General features: G+C 40.8%; 1 protein-coding gene across 1 annotated transcript; it reads right to left on the bottom strand.

Annotated features, from left to right (window-relative positions):
- Positions 1–2,280: 2,280 nt before the first annotated feature.
- Positions 2,281–17,194, bottom strand: LOC104616869 (CWF19-like protein 2; the record flags this gene model as incomplete). Its single annotated transcript, XM_010282022.1, has 7 exons — positions 2,281–2,560; positions 2,719–2,855; positions 3,781–3,882; positions 7,498–7,578; positions 8,941–9,096; positions 15,683–15,799; positions 16,982–17,194. Coding segments are annotated over 7 exons (822 nt in total), but the record flags the coding sequence as incomplete, so codon positions are not given.
- Positions 17,195–17,494: the final 300 nt, after the last annotated feature.

Here is a 17,494-nt window from a genome sequence, read left to right as displayed (position 1 = left end):
CAGCAGGAAAAGAGCGGGAAGGACATTGGCCACACTTGCGCAATGCCTTAAGCTCGGCTACGCTGAGGGCCTCCGTTTGCCACTCAGAGCCTTTCCCTGTAGCACTGCAGTCTTCTGCTTGCAAGTTTGCAGCCTTTCCCTTATGCACTGGGAGGATGCTGTGGCAATGTTTTCATCCTTGTCCTTCTGTCCTCCTGTTCTCCCAGCTCCACACTTGCAAAGCCCAAGCCCGCTATGCCAGTTTCCCATGGAAAGTGATGGACATTGATGAGATAAGCTCCCTTTCCCAACCCCTCACCTCCATTTTATAACTTTTACACAAGAGAAAAAACTAGTAAATAACACGGGAAACAGCAGTCCTTCAAACAGCAGACAGACATTTCCCAGGGACATGCAGACACAAAGCTTAACAACCAATTAATGTGCAACTCTTGCGTTAGCACGTTAGCGTGCTCCAACCAGTGCTAACAGCATCACAAGCAAGAACAACCAGCAGGGAGATTCCCAATGAAAACTATATTGTTATTATCAGAAAAGTACTGTGGCAGACTGCTTCCTGCACTAGAAGAGGATGCCCAGGGAAGAAGAGTCACCTGGGGAGACCCTCAAGATCATTTTCTTCTTTTCTGGACTTAGGAGAGTGTTTTTCCCTAAGGTTCCTCACCACTCCTCACTTCTTTTTCATTGTCATTGTAAGTAACTGTTACCATTAAAACTGCCATTTGCCAACATCTATGGACTGTCTCATAGAATCACAGAATCTATGGGTTGGAAGGGACCTTTTAAGGTAATCTAGCCCAACCCCCCTGCAGTGAGCAGGGACATCTTCAACCACATCAGGTAGCTCAGGGCCCCATGTAACCTGACCTTGAATGTTTCCAGCAATGGGGCATCTACCATCTCTTTGGGCAACCTGTGACAGTGCTTCACCATCCTCGTTGTCAAAAATTCTTTCCTTAGATCTTGTCTAAACCTACTCTCTTTTAATTTAAAACCATTGTTCCTTGTCCTGTCGCAACAGGCACTGACAAAAAGTCTGTCCCCATCTTTCTCATCAGCCCCCTCGAAGTACTGGAAGGCTGCAATAAGGCCTCCCGGGAGCCTTCTCTTCTCCAGGCTCAACCACCCCAACTCTCTCAGCCTGTCCTCACAGGAGAGGTGTTCCATCCCTCTGATCAACTTTGTGGTCTCCTCTGGACCCGCTCCAACAGGTCCATGTCTTCCCTGTGCTGAGGACTCCAGAGCTGGACGCAGGACTGCAGGTAGGGTCTCACCAGAGCGCAGCAGAGGGACAGAATCACCTCCCTCGACCTACTGGCCACACTGCTTTGGATGAAGCCCAGGAGACGGTTGGTCCTCTGGGCTGCAAGCGCACATTGCTGGCTCATGTCCAGCTTTTCATCCACTAGGACCCCAAAGTCCTTCTCAGCAGGGCTGCTCTCAATCCCTTCATCCCCCAGCCTGTACCGATAGAGGGAGTTGCCTCGACACAGGTGCAGGACGCTGCACCTGGTCTTCTTCAACCTCATGAGATTTACATGCGCCCATTCCTCAAGTTTGTCCAGGTCCCTCTGGATGGCATCCCATCCCCCAGGCATGCCAACTGCACCACTCAGCTTGGTGTCATCTGCAAACTTGCTGAGCATGCACTCAATCCCACTGTCTAGGTCATTGATGAAGATATTAAAGAGTATTGGTCCCAATACAGACCCTTGAGGGACACTGCTTGTCACCAATCTCCATCTGGACATTGAGACATTGCCAAGTTCAGCTCTAACCACGCCTTGGCCCTCCTCACCTCACCCCAACACAACAGCATCCCTGTTCTCATCCCAAGATACCTGTCCCTGCTTCCACTGCCTGTGCATTTCCTTTAGTTTGACCAGCAGGTCTCCACTCAGCCATGCTGGCCTCTTGCCTTCCTTTCCTGATTTCTTACACTTGGGGACTGAGAGCTCTTGCACTCTTTGGAAAGCGTCCTTAAAGACCTGCCAGCTCTTTTCTTCTCCCTTGTCCCCAAGGGCAGTTTCCCAGGGGGTCCTATTGACTAACTCCCTGAAGACCTGGAAGTTTGCTTTTATCATCATTTGTGCAACAGGTCACCTTGAAAATACTTCATATTGAAAGAAAGTACAGAAAATGGCATTAATTCTTGTGCAGGGGGGCAGCAGCAGTTTTATAAATCACATCATACTTGAGCATTTGTATTACTGCAATGACTTCAACTTAAAGAACACAAGGACTCAAAATCAGAAAACAATTTTCTGTACAGCTTCCTTCTGCAATAATGTATTTGTATTAATCAAAATGTTCTTAAACTTTACACCATCTCCTATAAAAACTAACGGTGATAATTAAGCATTGGTTCTATGCTAAATACAATATAAAAAAAAAAATCAATTGCTGCAAAGATGATAAAACTTCAAAAGCAGAAGCTATATTTTGAAGAATTCCAATAGCCACATGGGTATTCTTCTTTTGGCTCAACTTAAAAAATGAAAAACTAAAAACACTGTACACTTGTGGTTTGTAAGGTTCACAGGTTCATGTGATCCACACAGTGTCTAAACCAGAAAAAGATATACAGCAATTAAACAATATCCTTGGTTTTAAAATATATTAGCAATACATAGCAAACTGATGTTATTCTTAACAAATGAAATATCCTTTAATATAATTTATGGCTTATATAGTCCTTGACTGCAGGGATGTACTCATTCTTTCTTTTTAGTAAAGTCATATGGTTTCCACCACTGTGCAAACTGCAACACCTTCTTCCTCTGATCCTCAAAGTTCTGCCTGATTCCTTTTCTCCAGAGCCGCGGTTCCAAGTCCAGCATGCCACCAATAATTTCCTTTGCAAATAGAACAAAGGTAGATAATGATAAATGCAAAATTATCATATTACTTAACATCATTTTACCATAGAATATAGAAATATCTATTTTGAAATTATGACATTATTTATAACTGTTTGTCACTCAACTGCTAGTTATTAAAACTGGAAATTCTGAAAAATATACCAATTCAAAAATCAGAACTGTAGTTGTTAGATGGTTGCCTCAGCAAAATTCTTTTAAGTACAGCATAGTAATGCACTGCATAAATATCCTACCATTGCAAGACTGTTAATATATTAGTACATTAGTGACTAAAAAGAGACAAGTTCAGAAAAAAGAAAGCTGCCCACTTTGCTCTTAACTCTTCTTGAAATAAGTTATATTTCTCCTCAATTACTCTTAATGTTTTTGCAATATTGACTCTTTCAATAAATGATTGCTGTGACATAATAAAGAAAGGAAGATTTTATTGCAGCTCTTCCTGTATATACTATACTCTCTATACTACATGGAGTAATTTAACCACACATGTATTATACTAGGAGTTGTCTGTGAGTTTGTATGTGTATGCACCCTAATTTATACAAGCAGAAGCCAGTACGCCTATGACAACACTATGGTCACGAGAAACTTTTTTTTTCTTCCTTCTTCTTAAATAGATGCAAGTATTTTCCATCTATTAGCCTACCCGTCAAATATCTCGAATTCCTATTAATTCAAAAGAAACATGGATCTAGAATCATATTCTGAGTATCAGCCAGTGAAGAAATCCATTATTCCTTTATTCAACAAGCTACGTTATAATGACTTACCAAGAACAGCCAGCTAATAAATTGGGATAAGGTACATCAAAGTGACTGTTCTGGCAGCATCTGTTTTAATTACTTAAATTTTTCAAAACAGAGTATAATTGACAAATTGATCTTTTACATGACAGTACCTTTCCAAAGTAATGAGGGAACTTGTGTTGATCTTCAATGACATGAGCAAATCCTCCTTGAAGGCCGAAGTCCACAGAAAAGTACGGTAAACCTTTAGGAACCTATACACACAAAACCACATTTTTAGATGTTTAACAGACTGTAGGCACTCAGTTCACCTCCCCACAACTTAATGAATTTGCAAGTGGTTTTACGGTTGATAGTATCACATTTTATTTTAAATCACCTCTCAAACCAAGTATGTGTAGTATAAAATTGCAACAGAGAAACAGGAAAACAAACAGGCAAGGGGACAGAACAGCACACAACAACTAGATAAAGAGACACCGAAAAGATGATTGCTGGGTGGCAGAACCTCCAGAGGACACTACTGCAGCAGAAGGTAAAGAGATGGGGAGGGACCAGGCAGCAGCAGGCACACTGAGCAAATGCCTTCCTGACCCCACACCTCTGAATTACATGGGTTGAGTAGAAATTTTAAGACAACCACCAGCAAGTTGCATTTATTAAGATAAGGTGTAGTGTGATAACAGGAAATATTTACCCAGAGGAAACAGTGACACTCAGGGGAGTGTCACAGTGGAGAATACACTACCAGAAAGCCCCGCTACATGACTGGAAGTTATCACTAACTTGCTGAACCTGATATTTTAATAATTCAGTCAGCCTACAGAGGAGTGCTGGTTATCCTGCCACAAGGAAAGACCCTTCATTCTGACAGTGAGAAGGGCCTCAAAAGTGGATTCATTTATTGCTACATATTGCAAGTAATTTCTGCTGCTTCACTGCAACAAGTTATTTTCCACTCATTTAATTGTCAAGGATGTTCCTGTACAGATAAGATTTACAAAGCCTCAAATTCATAAGCATTTCTTCTGCTACAGTCCAAATAACTGTGCAATTTTCACAAGGTATGTTCCATATACTGCTTGAAAACTCACTCTAAAAATAATTAAGATTTAATATAGAGGGGCAATGTAGCACAGCAAGAAATATAAAGCACTTTAAATGAACTAAAAAAAAAAAAAAATCATTAAATAACGAAAAAAATGAGTCAGCAGGTGACCCTTCAAGGAAAATGTCAGCTTTATCTTATTTGTATCTAGCAATATATCAGGTCTGGCTGGGATGGAGTTCATTTTTTTCACTGCAGCTGGTATGGTGCTGTGTTACAGACTGGTGACTAAACCAGTGTTGATAACGCACCAGTGCTTTGGCTATTGCTGACCAGTGCTTGCTGCTGGGTCAGCTCTCCTGGCTGCGTCCTCTTCCAGCCCGTTGCCCAACCCCAGGTCCCTCGCTGTGGGGAGCAGCGCAAGAAGCAGAGAAGGCCTGATGCTGTGTGAGGGCTAGATGCTTAGGCTTTGCCTCTGGATACTACAGTCCCAGTTCCTGCACACAGTCCATCCACTAGATGATGTCTCAGCCACATCTGACCCTCATTCCAGACATCACCATCTCCTAATACAACTTTCCAAACCTCTGCTCAGTCTCTAAACTATACTCTCGTATCTTCCTGAAGGCTACAGGCATTTCTTTCACCCTAAAATAATGTTAAAATCACACAACTGTGTAACAATTTAAACTCAGATGCAGTTTATTAATTTAAGGAAATTCTGTGACTTAATCTGAAAACTGGCCTACCTTTAAATGGGTATATAATGCAATCACAAAAATGTATGGCTAAGAAGATTCTTAAAGAAATCAAATGTACTGGTGCTCTATTTGTGACAGATGTTGGCTTTCCCTGTTACGAAACACCAATGAGCAGAAGATATCCAAAACATACTTATTTTGTTTTCTGTTTACATCGACCTTCAGTTTAACGTATTCCCTAAGTCCTTGCTACAAATTAATTTAATTCCTTCTTGTCTGCACCCAAAAGTGCTAGCGAACAACTAAGTATTACCTTCTTTACAACAATCTCCTATATATAGAAAACTACCATTACAACCCTTTTCATTCAGTCTTTTCTTTCCTAGACTACACAACCCCTAAACCAGTTTCTTTTAGTTAAGTTTTCTAAGCTATGCTCTCCTACTCTGTAAGTGTCTTAAAATGCTGTGCCCAAAACCAGATCCAAATTTTCCAGGTGAAGCCTCACCACTTTGAAATAAGGTGACCCATAACTCCCATTACATTTATATGGCATTTTAGCTTATGTGGCAGAATAAAATTTTGTCTTTTTGCTACATTTAATACCACTGTTGGTTTAGTTCGAGAGTAATCACAATATACAAAACTTCTACTACACAGCCACCCAATCCCTTACTCTTCTGCATTTGATTTCTCCCTCTTTGCCATATCAGGCTCCATGTCTCATTACTAAAACTCACCTCCTCTGCAGCCCTGCCAAGGAGGACTTGGGGGTACTGGTGGATGAAAAGCTGGACATGAGCCAGCAATGCACACTCACAGCCCAGAGGGCCAACCGTGTGCTGGGCTGCATCCAAAGCAGCGTGGCCAGCAGATCGAGGGAGGTGATTCTGCCCCTCTGCTCTGCTATGGGGAGATCCCACCTGCTGCCCTGTGTCCAGCTCTGAAGCCCTCAGCACAGGGAAGGCATGGACCTGCTGGAGCAGGTCCAGAGGAGGCCACAAAATTGATCAGAGGGATGGAACACCTCTGCTATGAGGACAGGCTGAGAGAGTTGGGGTTGTTCAGCATGGAGAAGGGAAGGGTCCGGGGAGACCTTATTGCAGCCTTCCAGTACTTCAAGGGGACTGATAAGAAAGATGAGGATAGACTTTTTTGTCAGGGCCTGTTGCGGTAGGACCAGGGGTAATGGTTTTAGACTAAAAGAGGGTAGATTTAGACAAGATCTAAGGGAGGAATTTTTGACAACAAGGGTGGTGAAGCACTGTCACAGGTTGCCCAGAGAGGTGGTAGATGCCCCATTGCTGGAAACATTCCAGGCCAGGTTGGACGGGGCTCTGAGCAACCTGATCTGGTTGAAGATGTCCCTGCTCACTGCAGGGGGGTTGGACTAGATGACCTTAAAAGGTTCCTTCCAACCCAAACTATTCTATGATTCTGTGGTTCTCCTAAACTACGATTTTTTTAGCGCGTATTAAGTGCTATATTTACTAAAAGACACTTTCAGAAGTTAAGTATTGTTACTACACAGTTGTAAACTTCTTGTGGTAAACTCTATATACCATACATCTTTCACTTTAATATTAAAAAGCTGGAACAATCTTTGAACCTAACAGTTTCAGCATCATTCCTTTAAGATTTGTATATACAAAGATGTTTCTGTTTAGTATCCAGGAGATAGATATTCACTTATTTTAGAAAAAAAGACTAATAATACTATTTATATTTTTGCTTCATAAACTTAGCAACAGAAAATGCTGTTACAGGTCAATGAAAAAGATGCTTCATATTTTTTCCAGGAAAGTAATTTGCAAATCTTTGATGATGCACCTTAATTCTTAAAGTTAATCAAGGAAATTATGCTGGTACATGTCCTCAAAGTGCCAGCTTTGTTCTCAATCAATGCTTTCAGCTCACCAGTTGTTGAAATAAATAGGAATCTTTTCCCTAATGTCAGTTAAGCGTTCAGTCACTCTTAATTTTCATCATGCCTATGGCATCTCCTGATGCACTAATCTAATTGTGTTCCTTTTCTTCTTTCTTTCAAATGGTTAATAACAAAAAAAGATGAGATGAATTTGCTGAGAAATTCAGTGATTTCAATACATTTCATTACTTACAGATTTCCGAATATCTTTTGAAGAAAGATCAATTAACTTCTTGTTCACGGACCACTCTTCATCAGACTCCATTATAGCTTTCTGTAAAATTATTGTATCTAAATGTGAAAATAGTCCTTCATACAGCAAGCAAAGAACTAACTTTCCAATGTCATGAAGTCATTGCTCTGCAAGTACCAATTACTTCTTAACAAAGTAGCTTTGTTTTTGGCAATCTTTCTGATTTCCAGAACTTACATACTTTATAAAGGCACCATCTTCAAGCTCACTTAATTCTGTTCCTTTTTTTTTTTTAAACTTAACTTTTGCTTGACACAAATTGTCTCTAGTAAGTTTCAACTAAAAGGTCACATTCTCTTTTTATTAAGCTTATAGAAAAACTCTTATGAATTCATTACGTGATATTAGGCTTTTTTTTTTTTTTAAACACTAAAAGGAGAATCCAGGTTAGGAGGCTGATTGCGCTTAAAAATCTTTAAAGCTTCCTCTGTATCCTCCATGGTACAGAAGTGGGTATAGTGTAGCATAGTACCTTTTAAATTTCATTTGCTATGTATTTTAATGGTGGAAACGTCTGAAAGAAAGTTTTATGCAAAGACATTGCATTAAATCTTGTACGTCGTCTTTCCTTTAGGATTTAGACAAAACACAAGTTTTACCAGCACTTGAAGCATAGCAATGAAATCACCCAGGTGGAGAGTTTCAAATGTGGTAAAAGTTACTGCATTGCTGTTCGTCATGCTGACTGCTCCACTTCATCAAAAACCAATCACACTATTTATCTCCAGAAAACAGAAATAATATTTCAAAGAGCAAATAAAACAATTTACTTATAAAAGGCAAATCATGATCCAGTTGCTGAAAGGCCTCAGTTCCAGGCAGAAGCTTCAATGAGCCTTCCCTTACAGGGTCAGTGGAAAGAAACCAGAAAAGCTATAGAAGAAGTCTCTATCATGCTGTCTAATGTTCATCAGAGACGTAAGACATACGTAAAATTTGGGCTTACTGAAATAAAGTGGGGATGAAACACTACACATTGGTATTTCTTAAAACAGTTGAGATTATTTTCTCATTTTATGCTTGCCAAGGCACATGTATGGAGTTTTAAGTTTATATACAGGACTTAAGTGAGAAGTATTGCAATCTTTACAGCATTTCAAGAAACTACAATTGTTTCATCTTCTTCCAGTATTTGTCAGTGCAGTCAGACTTGAGGCAACTGCACAGTGACATACAGCTCGTCCACTGACTATGTGAAAAACAGAATTACCTCACAGGGCCTGTTTTAAGATCAAGGAATAGGATCAAAGAATATATCAAGAAAAAGGATCAAAGAATCCATCTTTTCAAAAAGAGTACTTGAACATCAAAAAAAGTTTTCCAGAAATAGATGAATTATGATAAATACATTAAAATAACCTAAGGAAAAACATTTTTGTGTACCTTAAAGTAGATTGGAGCCACATCTCCTACTTCTTTTGGAAGAGGAATGCATTCATATACCATGTGATACCGTTTCTTCATACTCATGTTTGTTTCTAGGAAAATGCAGTCCAAGTCTTTAGCTTCAAACATTTTCACCAATGCATTTCGGAACATCTATTTAAAGAAAAAAAATTTTTTGAATTAACTTTTCAAAGCTTTCAGATATAATATTTTACAGTATTTCCCTCACATATAATACTCATAATAAACTCCTAATAAAATGGGTAACAGCAACAATCATAGTAGGAAAATTCCATATTATTCAACAATTTAATATGAACTACATTTGCTATGATACAAACATAAGAAGTCTAGAAAACTATTGTGAAATATGCATTATAATTAACACTAGAAACTCAGTTTTAATAAATACTGCGTATTTTTACAGTTGAAATTAAAAATATGTTGCACTTCATACCTGTGATGCTCTATAAAACAACATAGCTTTAACACTACGTCCCAAGCTTGCAATTTCTAAGAAGGTAATTTCTTGGCTTGTCTTGACTACAGATACCATTATGCTTTCACTACTCCTTCCAATTACACAGTTTTTTAAACAAAAAAAAAAATCCCAAAACGAGCGTCAAGGCCCTGCACACACCCAACAGGCTCTACAGCCTCTTTGACCTGCCAGGGCTCCGGCTGCCCGTGCAGATGGGCAGCTCTGACATGGAGCAGCGGGAAGCTGGGATCAGGCACAGCGGAAAGAGCTGGGGAAAAAATGAGCTGTGAGAAGTGGGGCCTGGCCCCCCCTTCATTCAGAGGCTACAGTTCAGCTCAGGATCTCACTTTTGGTCCTTGCCAGAGAAAGTTTCAGGGATGCCTGTGCCCAGCCACGTGCCTGGCTGATCTTGACCCTGACTTGCTCACTTGACCTTGAACCTAATTCGTCACTGCAGACTCGTCTGGCCATCACTGGGCTGTGGCTGACCCTGTCTACCCTCATGGGACCTGCTCTCTTCTCCTGCCTTGGGTACCACAGGATTGCGTCTTGTCAGTGAGGTGACTTCCCCCACCTGCCTTGCCTGTCACCTTCCACCCTTGACTTGCCTCTCCCTGTGGCACAGCCCGCTCTCACTGCTCCCTGACTCTTGGCAGTTGGTATTTGCATCCAAGATATGCAAGAGCATCATTCTATAGCTTACAAGGTAGATGCTGAACTAAGTTACCAAGCCCAAGGGATGATTTTCTTAGCAGGGCATGTAGCGATAGGACAAGGGAGAATGGTTTTAGACTAAAAGAGGGTAGATTTAGACTAAATAGAAGGAAGAAATTTTTGACAATGAGGTTGGTGAAACACTGGCCCAGGTTTCCCAGAGAGGTGGTAGATGCCCCCTCCCTGGAAACATTCAAGGTCAGGTTGAACGGGGCTCTGAGCAACCTGGTTTAGTTGAAGATGTCCCTGCAGGGGGGTCGGACTAGATGACCTTCAAAGGTCCCTTCCAGCCCAAAGATTCTATGTTTCTGTGTTTTCCGAGACTCATTCAGACTCATTTGAAAATGCACAGAAGATATTTGTGACAGGGTGAATGTTTCCGAAAGTGTCTCAAGATCTTGAAAACTGCTTTTTTAAAACTAAGGTCTTGGTATTATACATGCTCCCTATACCGTTTCCACAGCGTAAGCCAAGAAATCACTGAAACTCTATGAGCCTCATAGACCACAGGTACCATAGCTCTATGACTCACATAAATTCATAGGTTGTCCTTTTTGCGTTGATTTTTTTTTTAATTAACAACACTTAGAAGTACAAACAACACGATTAAAAGGCTAATCCCATCTAAAGGTTTAAAATCTCTATCTTAATGTAAATGGAGAGTTGATGTATCAAACAAGCATAAGCAAATACACATATTCATAAATATCAGCAAGTACGGAAGTAAAACAGATGGGAAAAAAATCGCTATCAGGTTTTCAATGCAACAGGACTAGAAATTGAGCTCTCTTCCCCCCATCCCTTTTTCATCTTGCACAGTATGAATCAAACTAAAAGTCTAAGAAACTTGGCCAAATATATATCTTAACCAGGTATTTAAGCTCTCCAAAGCAGACCCTTGTGTCCTGAATTTTTTCTCACAAACAAGCTGCTCCATGCTGTGACAAGAAAATGCTACCACCACTCCCGTAACACAACCGATGAAACACAGCTAGAAGATATTGCCCTGCAAATAGATCGCTGTGCCATGACTGATACGGGACTTCACTGTGCAGAGTGACAGACAACTCTGAATTAATAGCTTGGTTTCTTCTCCCCCTCACCCCAGCCCCCAGACCTCTACTTCTGAAATACACCAAAGCAAGTTAACTGTGGTGAGATAAGAGAAACATTAAACCAAATGTTGGGAAGGACTATTACTTACAGTTGCTACCCTGCAATATCAACTGAAATACAAATTCACTGAAAAGCCCAGAATATCTGCAGATGTTAGCTAACATTTCCCAGACTTCAATTCCTTATTTTAAATACATTGCACTTTTCCTCCAAATTCTGAGCAGGCCAAAACATGGATAATTAGCACTGGAAAGGACAAAACCATTCATAAGAGCAAGTAAGAGGGCTTGGCTTATGCTCAGATGCTCATGACTGATACATACAACAGTTCAGGCAATACAGAACATGTAAAGATTTATATCTTTTCATATTTAAAAAATTACATGCATATTTACTTTGGCAAGTAAGCACATCAGTCTAAAACACACAATATGCTAAATTCAAGTGCCTGAAGGCATATAGAACCCTTCTTGCTTTATTCTAACATATCTTAAAAAAAAAAAATGCCAGTAAAAATACTTAGCTAAAGCATGTGCCCAATACAAGATTTTATGAATATTTAAAGTGTGATAATTTTTTTTCCTCAACAGCAATATAAAATATGGCTCTGGCATAAGAAAGTTAGTTTAGTCACTGAGTAAATGTATGTTTATACTCCTGCTAAAGCCTTCCAGACTCCTCCTACTCAATTACATAGAAGCTGGGGAGGAAAAAAAAAAAAAAAAAGTCTTTGTCCATCACCTCCCAAAGTACTTTGTTGAAAAGAAATGTTTTAACTGTCTATAAATATATTCACAGAGTCAATGGATAATGGTTTTACCAACTAGTTACATACTCTAGCAAGGAAAAGCCTAGCATTGAATACAGGAAACTGCATTTCCTTATCTTTTCTTTATCCTATTTTCTTTCTGATACAAAATTAGAAAAATTATCATCTATTTAGTTAAAAGTGGTTAGGATAAATCGAAGATAAAGAATAAACATATTTATCACTTTTCTCCATGCTCCATTGTTCTTCCTGATCCCTACTTGTTCAACTTCTTTGCTTCTTATCCAACTTTCTTAGGCATTTCTGTCACACACAAAAAAAAAATCCTTTCCCTTCCTGCTTGGAAGGAGCATAATTTCCTAGGAAACTGATTACATCTGCCATGAGAATCAATGTGGGGAGCAAATTTGGAAAGTCAGAAAATCCATATGCCAGGCTTGAGGCATAGACTCACAAAATCACAAGAATAGTTTGGGTTGGAAGGGACCTTTTAAGGTCATCTAGTCCAACCCCCCTGCAGTGAGCAGGGACATCTTCAACCACATCAGGTTGCTCAGAGCCCCGTCCAACCTGGCCTCGAATGTTTCCAGCAATGGGGCATCTACCATCTCTCTGGGCAACCTGTGACAGTGGTTCACCACCCTCGTTGTCAAAAATTTCTTCCTTAGATTTAGTCTGAATCTACCCTCTTTCAGTTTAAAACCATTACCCCTTGTCCTATCACAACAGGCACTGACAAAAAGTCTGTCCCTATCTGATCAGCTTATCAGTCCCCTTGAAGTACTGGAAGGCTGCAGGAAGGTCTCCCTGGAGCCTTCTCTTCTCCAGGCTCAGCAACGCCAACTCTCAGCCTGTTCTCATAGCAGAGGTGTTCCATCCCTCTGATCAATTTTGTGGCCTCCTCTGGACCTGCTCCAGCAGGTCCATGCCTTCCCTGTGCTGAGGGCTTCAGAGCTGGATGCAGGTCTGCAGGTGGGGTCTCCCCATAGCGGAGCAGAGGGGCAGAATCACCTCCCTCAACCTACTGGCCATGCTGCTTTGGATGCAGCCCAGGAGACGGTTGGCCCTCTGTGCTGCAAGCGCACATTGCTGGCTCATGTCCAGCTTTTCATCCACTAGGACCTCCCAAGTACTTCTCAGCAGGACTGCTCTCAGTCCCTTCATCCCCCTGCCTGTATTGATAGCAGGGGTTGCCCAGACCCCGGTGCAGGACCCTGCACTTGGCCTTGTTGAACTTCATGAGGTTCACACGGGCCCATTCCTCAAGCTTGTCCAGGTCCCTCTGGATGGCATCCCATCCCCCAGGCATGCCAATTGCACCACTCAGCTTGGTGTCATCTGCAAACTTGCTGAGGATGCACTCAATCTCACTCTCTATGTCACTGATGAAGATACTACTGAGTACTGGTCCCAATATGGACACTTGACGGTCACCACTCGTCACCAATCTCCATCTGGACATTGAGCCACTGACCACTACCTTCTGGATATGACCATCCAACCAAATCCTCATCCACCCAACAGTCCACTCATCAAATCCCTCTCTCTCCAATTTAGAGAGAAGGATGTTGTGGGGGACTGTGTCAAAGGCCTTACAGAAGGCCAGATAAAAGATATCCATAGCTCTTCCCTTGCCCACTGATGTGGTCAGTCCATCCTAGAAGGCTGGTCAGGCAGGACTTGCCCTTGGTAAAGCTCCAACCAAATCCTCATCCACCCAACAGTCCACTCATCAAATCCCTCTCTCTCCAATTTAGAGAGAAGGATGTTGTGGGGGACTGTGTCAAAGGCCTTACAGAAGGCCAGATAAAAGATATCCATAGCTCTTCCCTTGCCCACTGATGTGGTCAGTCCATCCTAGAAGGCTGGTCAGGCAGGACTTGCCCTTGGTAAAGCTATGCTGACTGTCTTGAGTCACCTCCCTGTCCTGCATGTGCCTTAGCATAGCTTCTAGGAGGATCTGCTCCATGATCTCCCCAGGCACAGAGGTGAGGCTGAGGGGTCGGTAGTTTCTAGGATCCTCCTCGCTACCCTTTTCAAAAATGGGTGCAATGTTTCCCTTTTCCAGTCTCCAGGGACTTCACCTGACTGCTACGACTCTTCAAGTATCATGGAGAGTGGCCTGGCAACTACATCACCCCATTCCCTCAGAACTCTGAGATGTGTCTCAGCAGGTCCCATAGACTTGTGCATCTTCAGGTTCCTCAGGTGGTCTTGAACCTGATCTTCTCTTACAGTGGGAGAGACTTTGCTCCTCCAGTCCCTGTCTTGCAGTCCAACCCCTCGAGAGGTGTGGGAACAGAGATGGCCAGTGAAGGCCAAGGCAACAAAGTCTTTGAATACCTCAGCCTTCCTCTTCCTCCATTGTTAGCAGTTTGCCAGTCTTGCTCATCAATGGGGGTACACTTTCTTTGACCTTCCTTTTCTGGCTGACATATCTAAAGAAGCCCTTCTTATTCTTTGCATGCCTTGCCAAGTTTAGCTCTAGCCACGCCTTGGTCTTCCTGACCTCACCCAAACAGAACCAGGCAGCATCTCTGTATTCTTCCCAGGATACCTGTCCCTGCTTCCACTGCCTGTGCATTTCCTTCTTGCCCTTTAGTTTGACCAGCAGGTCTCCACTCAGCCATGCTGGCCTGTTGCCTTCCTTTCCCGATTTCTTACATTTGGGGATCAAGAGCTCTTCCATTCTATGGAAAGCGTCCTTAAAGACCTGCCAGCTCTTTTCTGCTCCCTTGTCCCTGAGGGCAGTTTTCCAGGGGGTCCTATTGACTAACTCCCTGATCAACATTATTTAAACCATTTCGAAGTGATGAATCAACATACTTTAAATCTAAGCAACTGCAAGGAACAAAGCCTTTCTCTAGTCTGAAATAGTATCCACTACTTTGATATAAGAGGTTGCAAGTTGTTTTCTTCTTGTAATAATCTTGATGGCAGCAGCGGAGAGGGTAATCACTGTCAATCTCTTATGCAGAACCTTGTTACATACCTCCCTTGATTTTCCTTTTCCAAAGGACTCAGAACCTTCAAAATGTCTTCATACGCGACTTGGTAAGCATGACCCATCATGCTTGGCACTTTGTTCTAATAATTCTTTTCAAAAAAGTAGGCAATTGGATTCTAACAGGGACCTCACTGATTTAAAGAATGTGATCTCTCAATTGACATCCACCCAAAACCCATACTAGCTTAAAAAACCTGAAGATATGTAAACAACATATCTTCAATTTGTCCTTCATTACAAGTAATCTTTCTGCCCTGACAATCCTTTTCTTTTCCTTGGCACTCCCAAGGAAATCCTAACTGCCAAGCCAGTTATTCCACTTTCTGTAAGGGATCGGCTGTACCTACATCACCCCCAAGAGGTGTTCCTCTAACCTGGTTTCAAAGACTTCCAACAACAGACATTCTGCAGCATTCCAGGCAACATTTTCTAGTGCTTATAAACGAGAACTTTTCTTCAGTGTTTACCCTGCATCTCTCTTTTTCCATTTTTGAGCACTAATTTTCATCCATAATGCAAGGATGTTCTGCCCCTTAGTGGAAACAGAAAAGAGCTGCCAGGCTGAAAATTATGAAAATACGTACTTACGACAAGTATATTATTGTTCAAAACAACGTTATTTTAAAAAACACGAGACACTTTCTCAGCTGACCTGGACTTCTTCCCAGACGTCTTCATCCAAAAGAGTGGCTGCAGTAAGATGCTGTAGAGGGGCTATCAGGCAGTGACCTTCAGTAAGGGACTGGTTGCTTGGTAGAGACAAGTAAACCTATAAAAAGTGAACAAAAACAGAAGAACCCATTTTTCTAGTGTTAAAAACCTTCCCATTGGTAAGGCTAAGGAATACATCATTTGCTAAAATTCAAACCAATAGAAGGCATTACCTTCTAATTACCGCAAGGTATTAGTAATTCTAGTGGTTTTAAAAGGTCCCACTATCCATCAGTAGCTCAAATGAACTAGTAGCATCCAGACAGCAGCTCCACCAAGGCAGTAGCATCAGCCTTACAGACCAACCGGTATCCTAACTATTATGAAATCAGAATGTTCAGTTCATTACAATACATTTTTTATACATAGATATCTATATCTGTATGCATTTTTAATAAAATATATATACATGCATACAGATATAGGTGTATCTCCGTGTATGTATCTACTAGATATATAAACACACACATATATATACAGATTATACACACAGATATATAAACATATATATAATGCATACAGATATGTACGTTTTAATATATATATAAAATCTATCTATATAAAAAAATCAGTACAATGTACTATAATAAGTATCTATGTGTTTAATTCCTTGGCCTATATAAAGTTTCAAATCAAATTAAAAACATCAATAATAAATTAAGACTTTGGAGAAACAATGACCAAAAAAGCCTATACTGAAGTATTTCCTGTTATAAATCCAAGTATTAATGCAACTTCTAAAAGCATTAACAGAAACAAGAAGGTTCCCCATACCAAACTTCTGTCTATATTCAAAGGATTTTCAAAGCATAAAAAAAGATATTTTCAAAGGCTTAAAAATTGAATTCTCCACTTAATTTTCTTTGTTATCGAGATACAATTCTTCACCAGTTCAGATTTCCTCCAGTGGAGTGTGATTTAGTCTTCCACAAATCCACCTACAGTCTATAATCTCAGCACTCAGATCTTTTATTATTGCTCCCGTCTTCCACAAATTCACAAATCTGAAGTTCTGATTTCAGCAATTAGCTTTATAATTTATGACAGATTTAGATCTTTTTCTCCCTCACCCTTGAGGAATTTGTGAAATTAATTGGAAGGGCAAGGAAAATAAGATGCAGAACAATAAATCATTTCATAGAAGCAATTTTGTTCTTAATCTTAGGCACTCTATCATTAACACTGCCTTCCTTTATTTCTTTTTTATTTTTACATTTGTGTTAAATTGCTATTTTCTTACCTTGGTGCCAATTGCAATAATAAGATGTTTAGAAAGTTCACTGCTATCAAAGCAGTATGGGCACTTTTCCATGCGTGCAGCAAGCTGCTGGTGCTCATGTATTGCTTTTCTTCTTTGTATTTCTTCCTCTTCCCCACTGCGTGCACTTTTGGCTGCTTTGGAAACAAACATGTCATCCAGAGTGTAGTACTCTCTGTCAGTTTTTTCCATGAACTGAAAAGATACACAGAAAAATTGCATGTACATATAAATAAGCGAGAAAAAATACTTAGCTCTTTGTAGCATCCTTTACTGAGAAAAGCATAGAGTACGTGAGCAGTAGCTTTGCTTCCTTCCACATGGCATCTGCAGCACATGCAGGCATCAGGTACATCTCCCGAGAGATGTCATACACAATCTTAGACAGCACAGATATTAAAATATAGATGGGTGACAGCAGTGATGAGTATATTACTATATTCCATCTCAAGTTAAAGGCTAGGTATTTCAATATTATCTTGACAAAACTTCAGC

The sequence above is a fragment of the Phaethon lepturus genome, unplaced genomic scaffold (genome assembly GCF_000687285.1).
Source record: "Phaethon lepturus isolate BGI_N335 unplaced genomic scaffold, ASM68728v1 scaffold20422, whole genome shotgun sequence".
NCBI classification, from domain to species: Eukaryota; Metazoa; Chordata; class Aves; order Phaethontiformes; family Phaethontidae; genus Phaethon; species Phaethon lepturus.
Note: the sequence above shows the minus strand (reverse complement) of the source record. Positions and strands in the feature narration are given on the sequence as shown.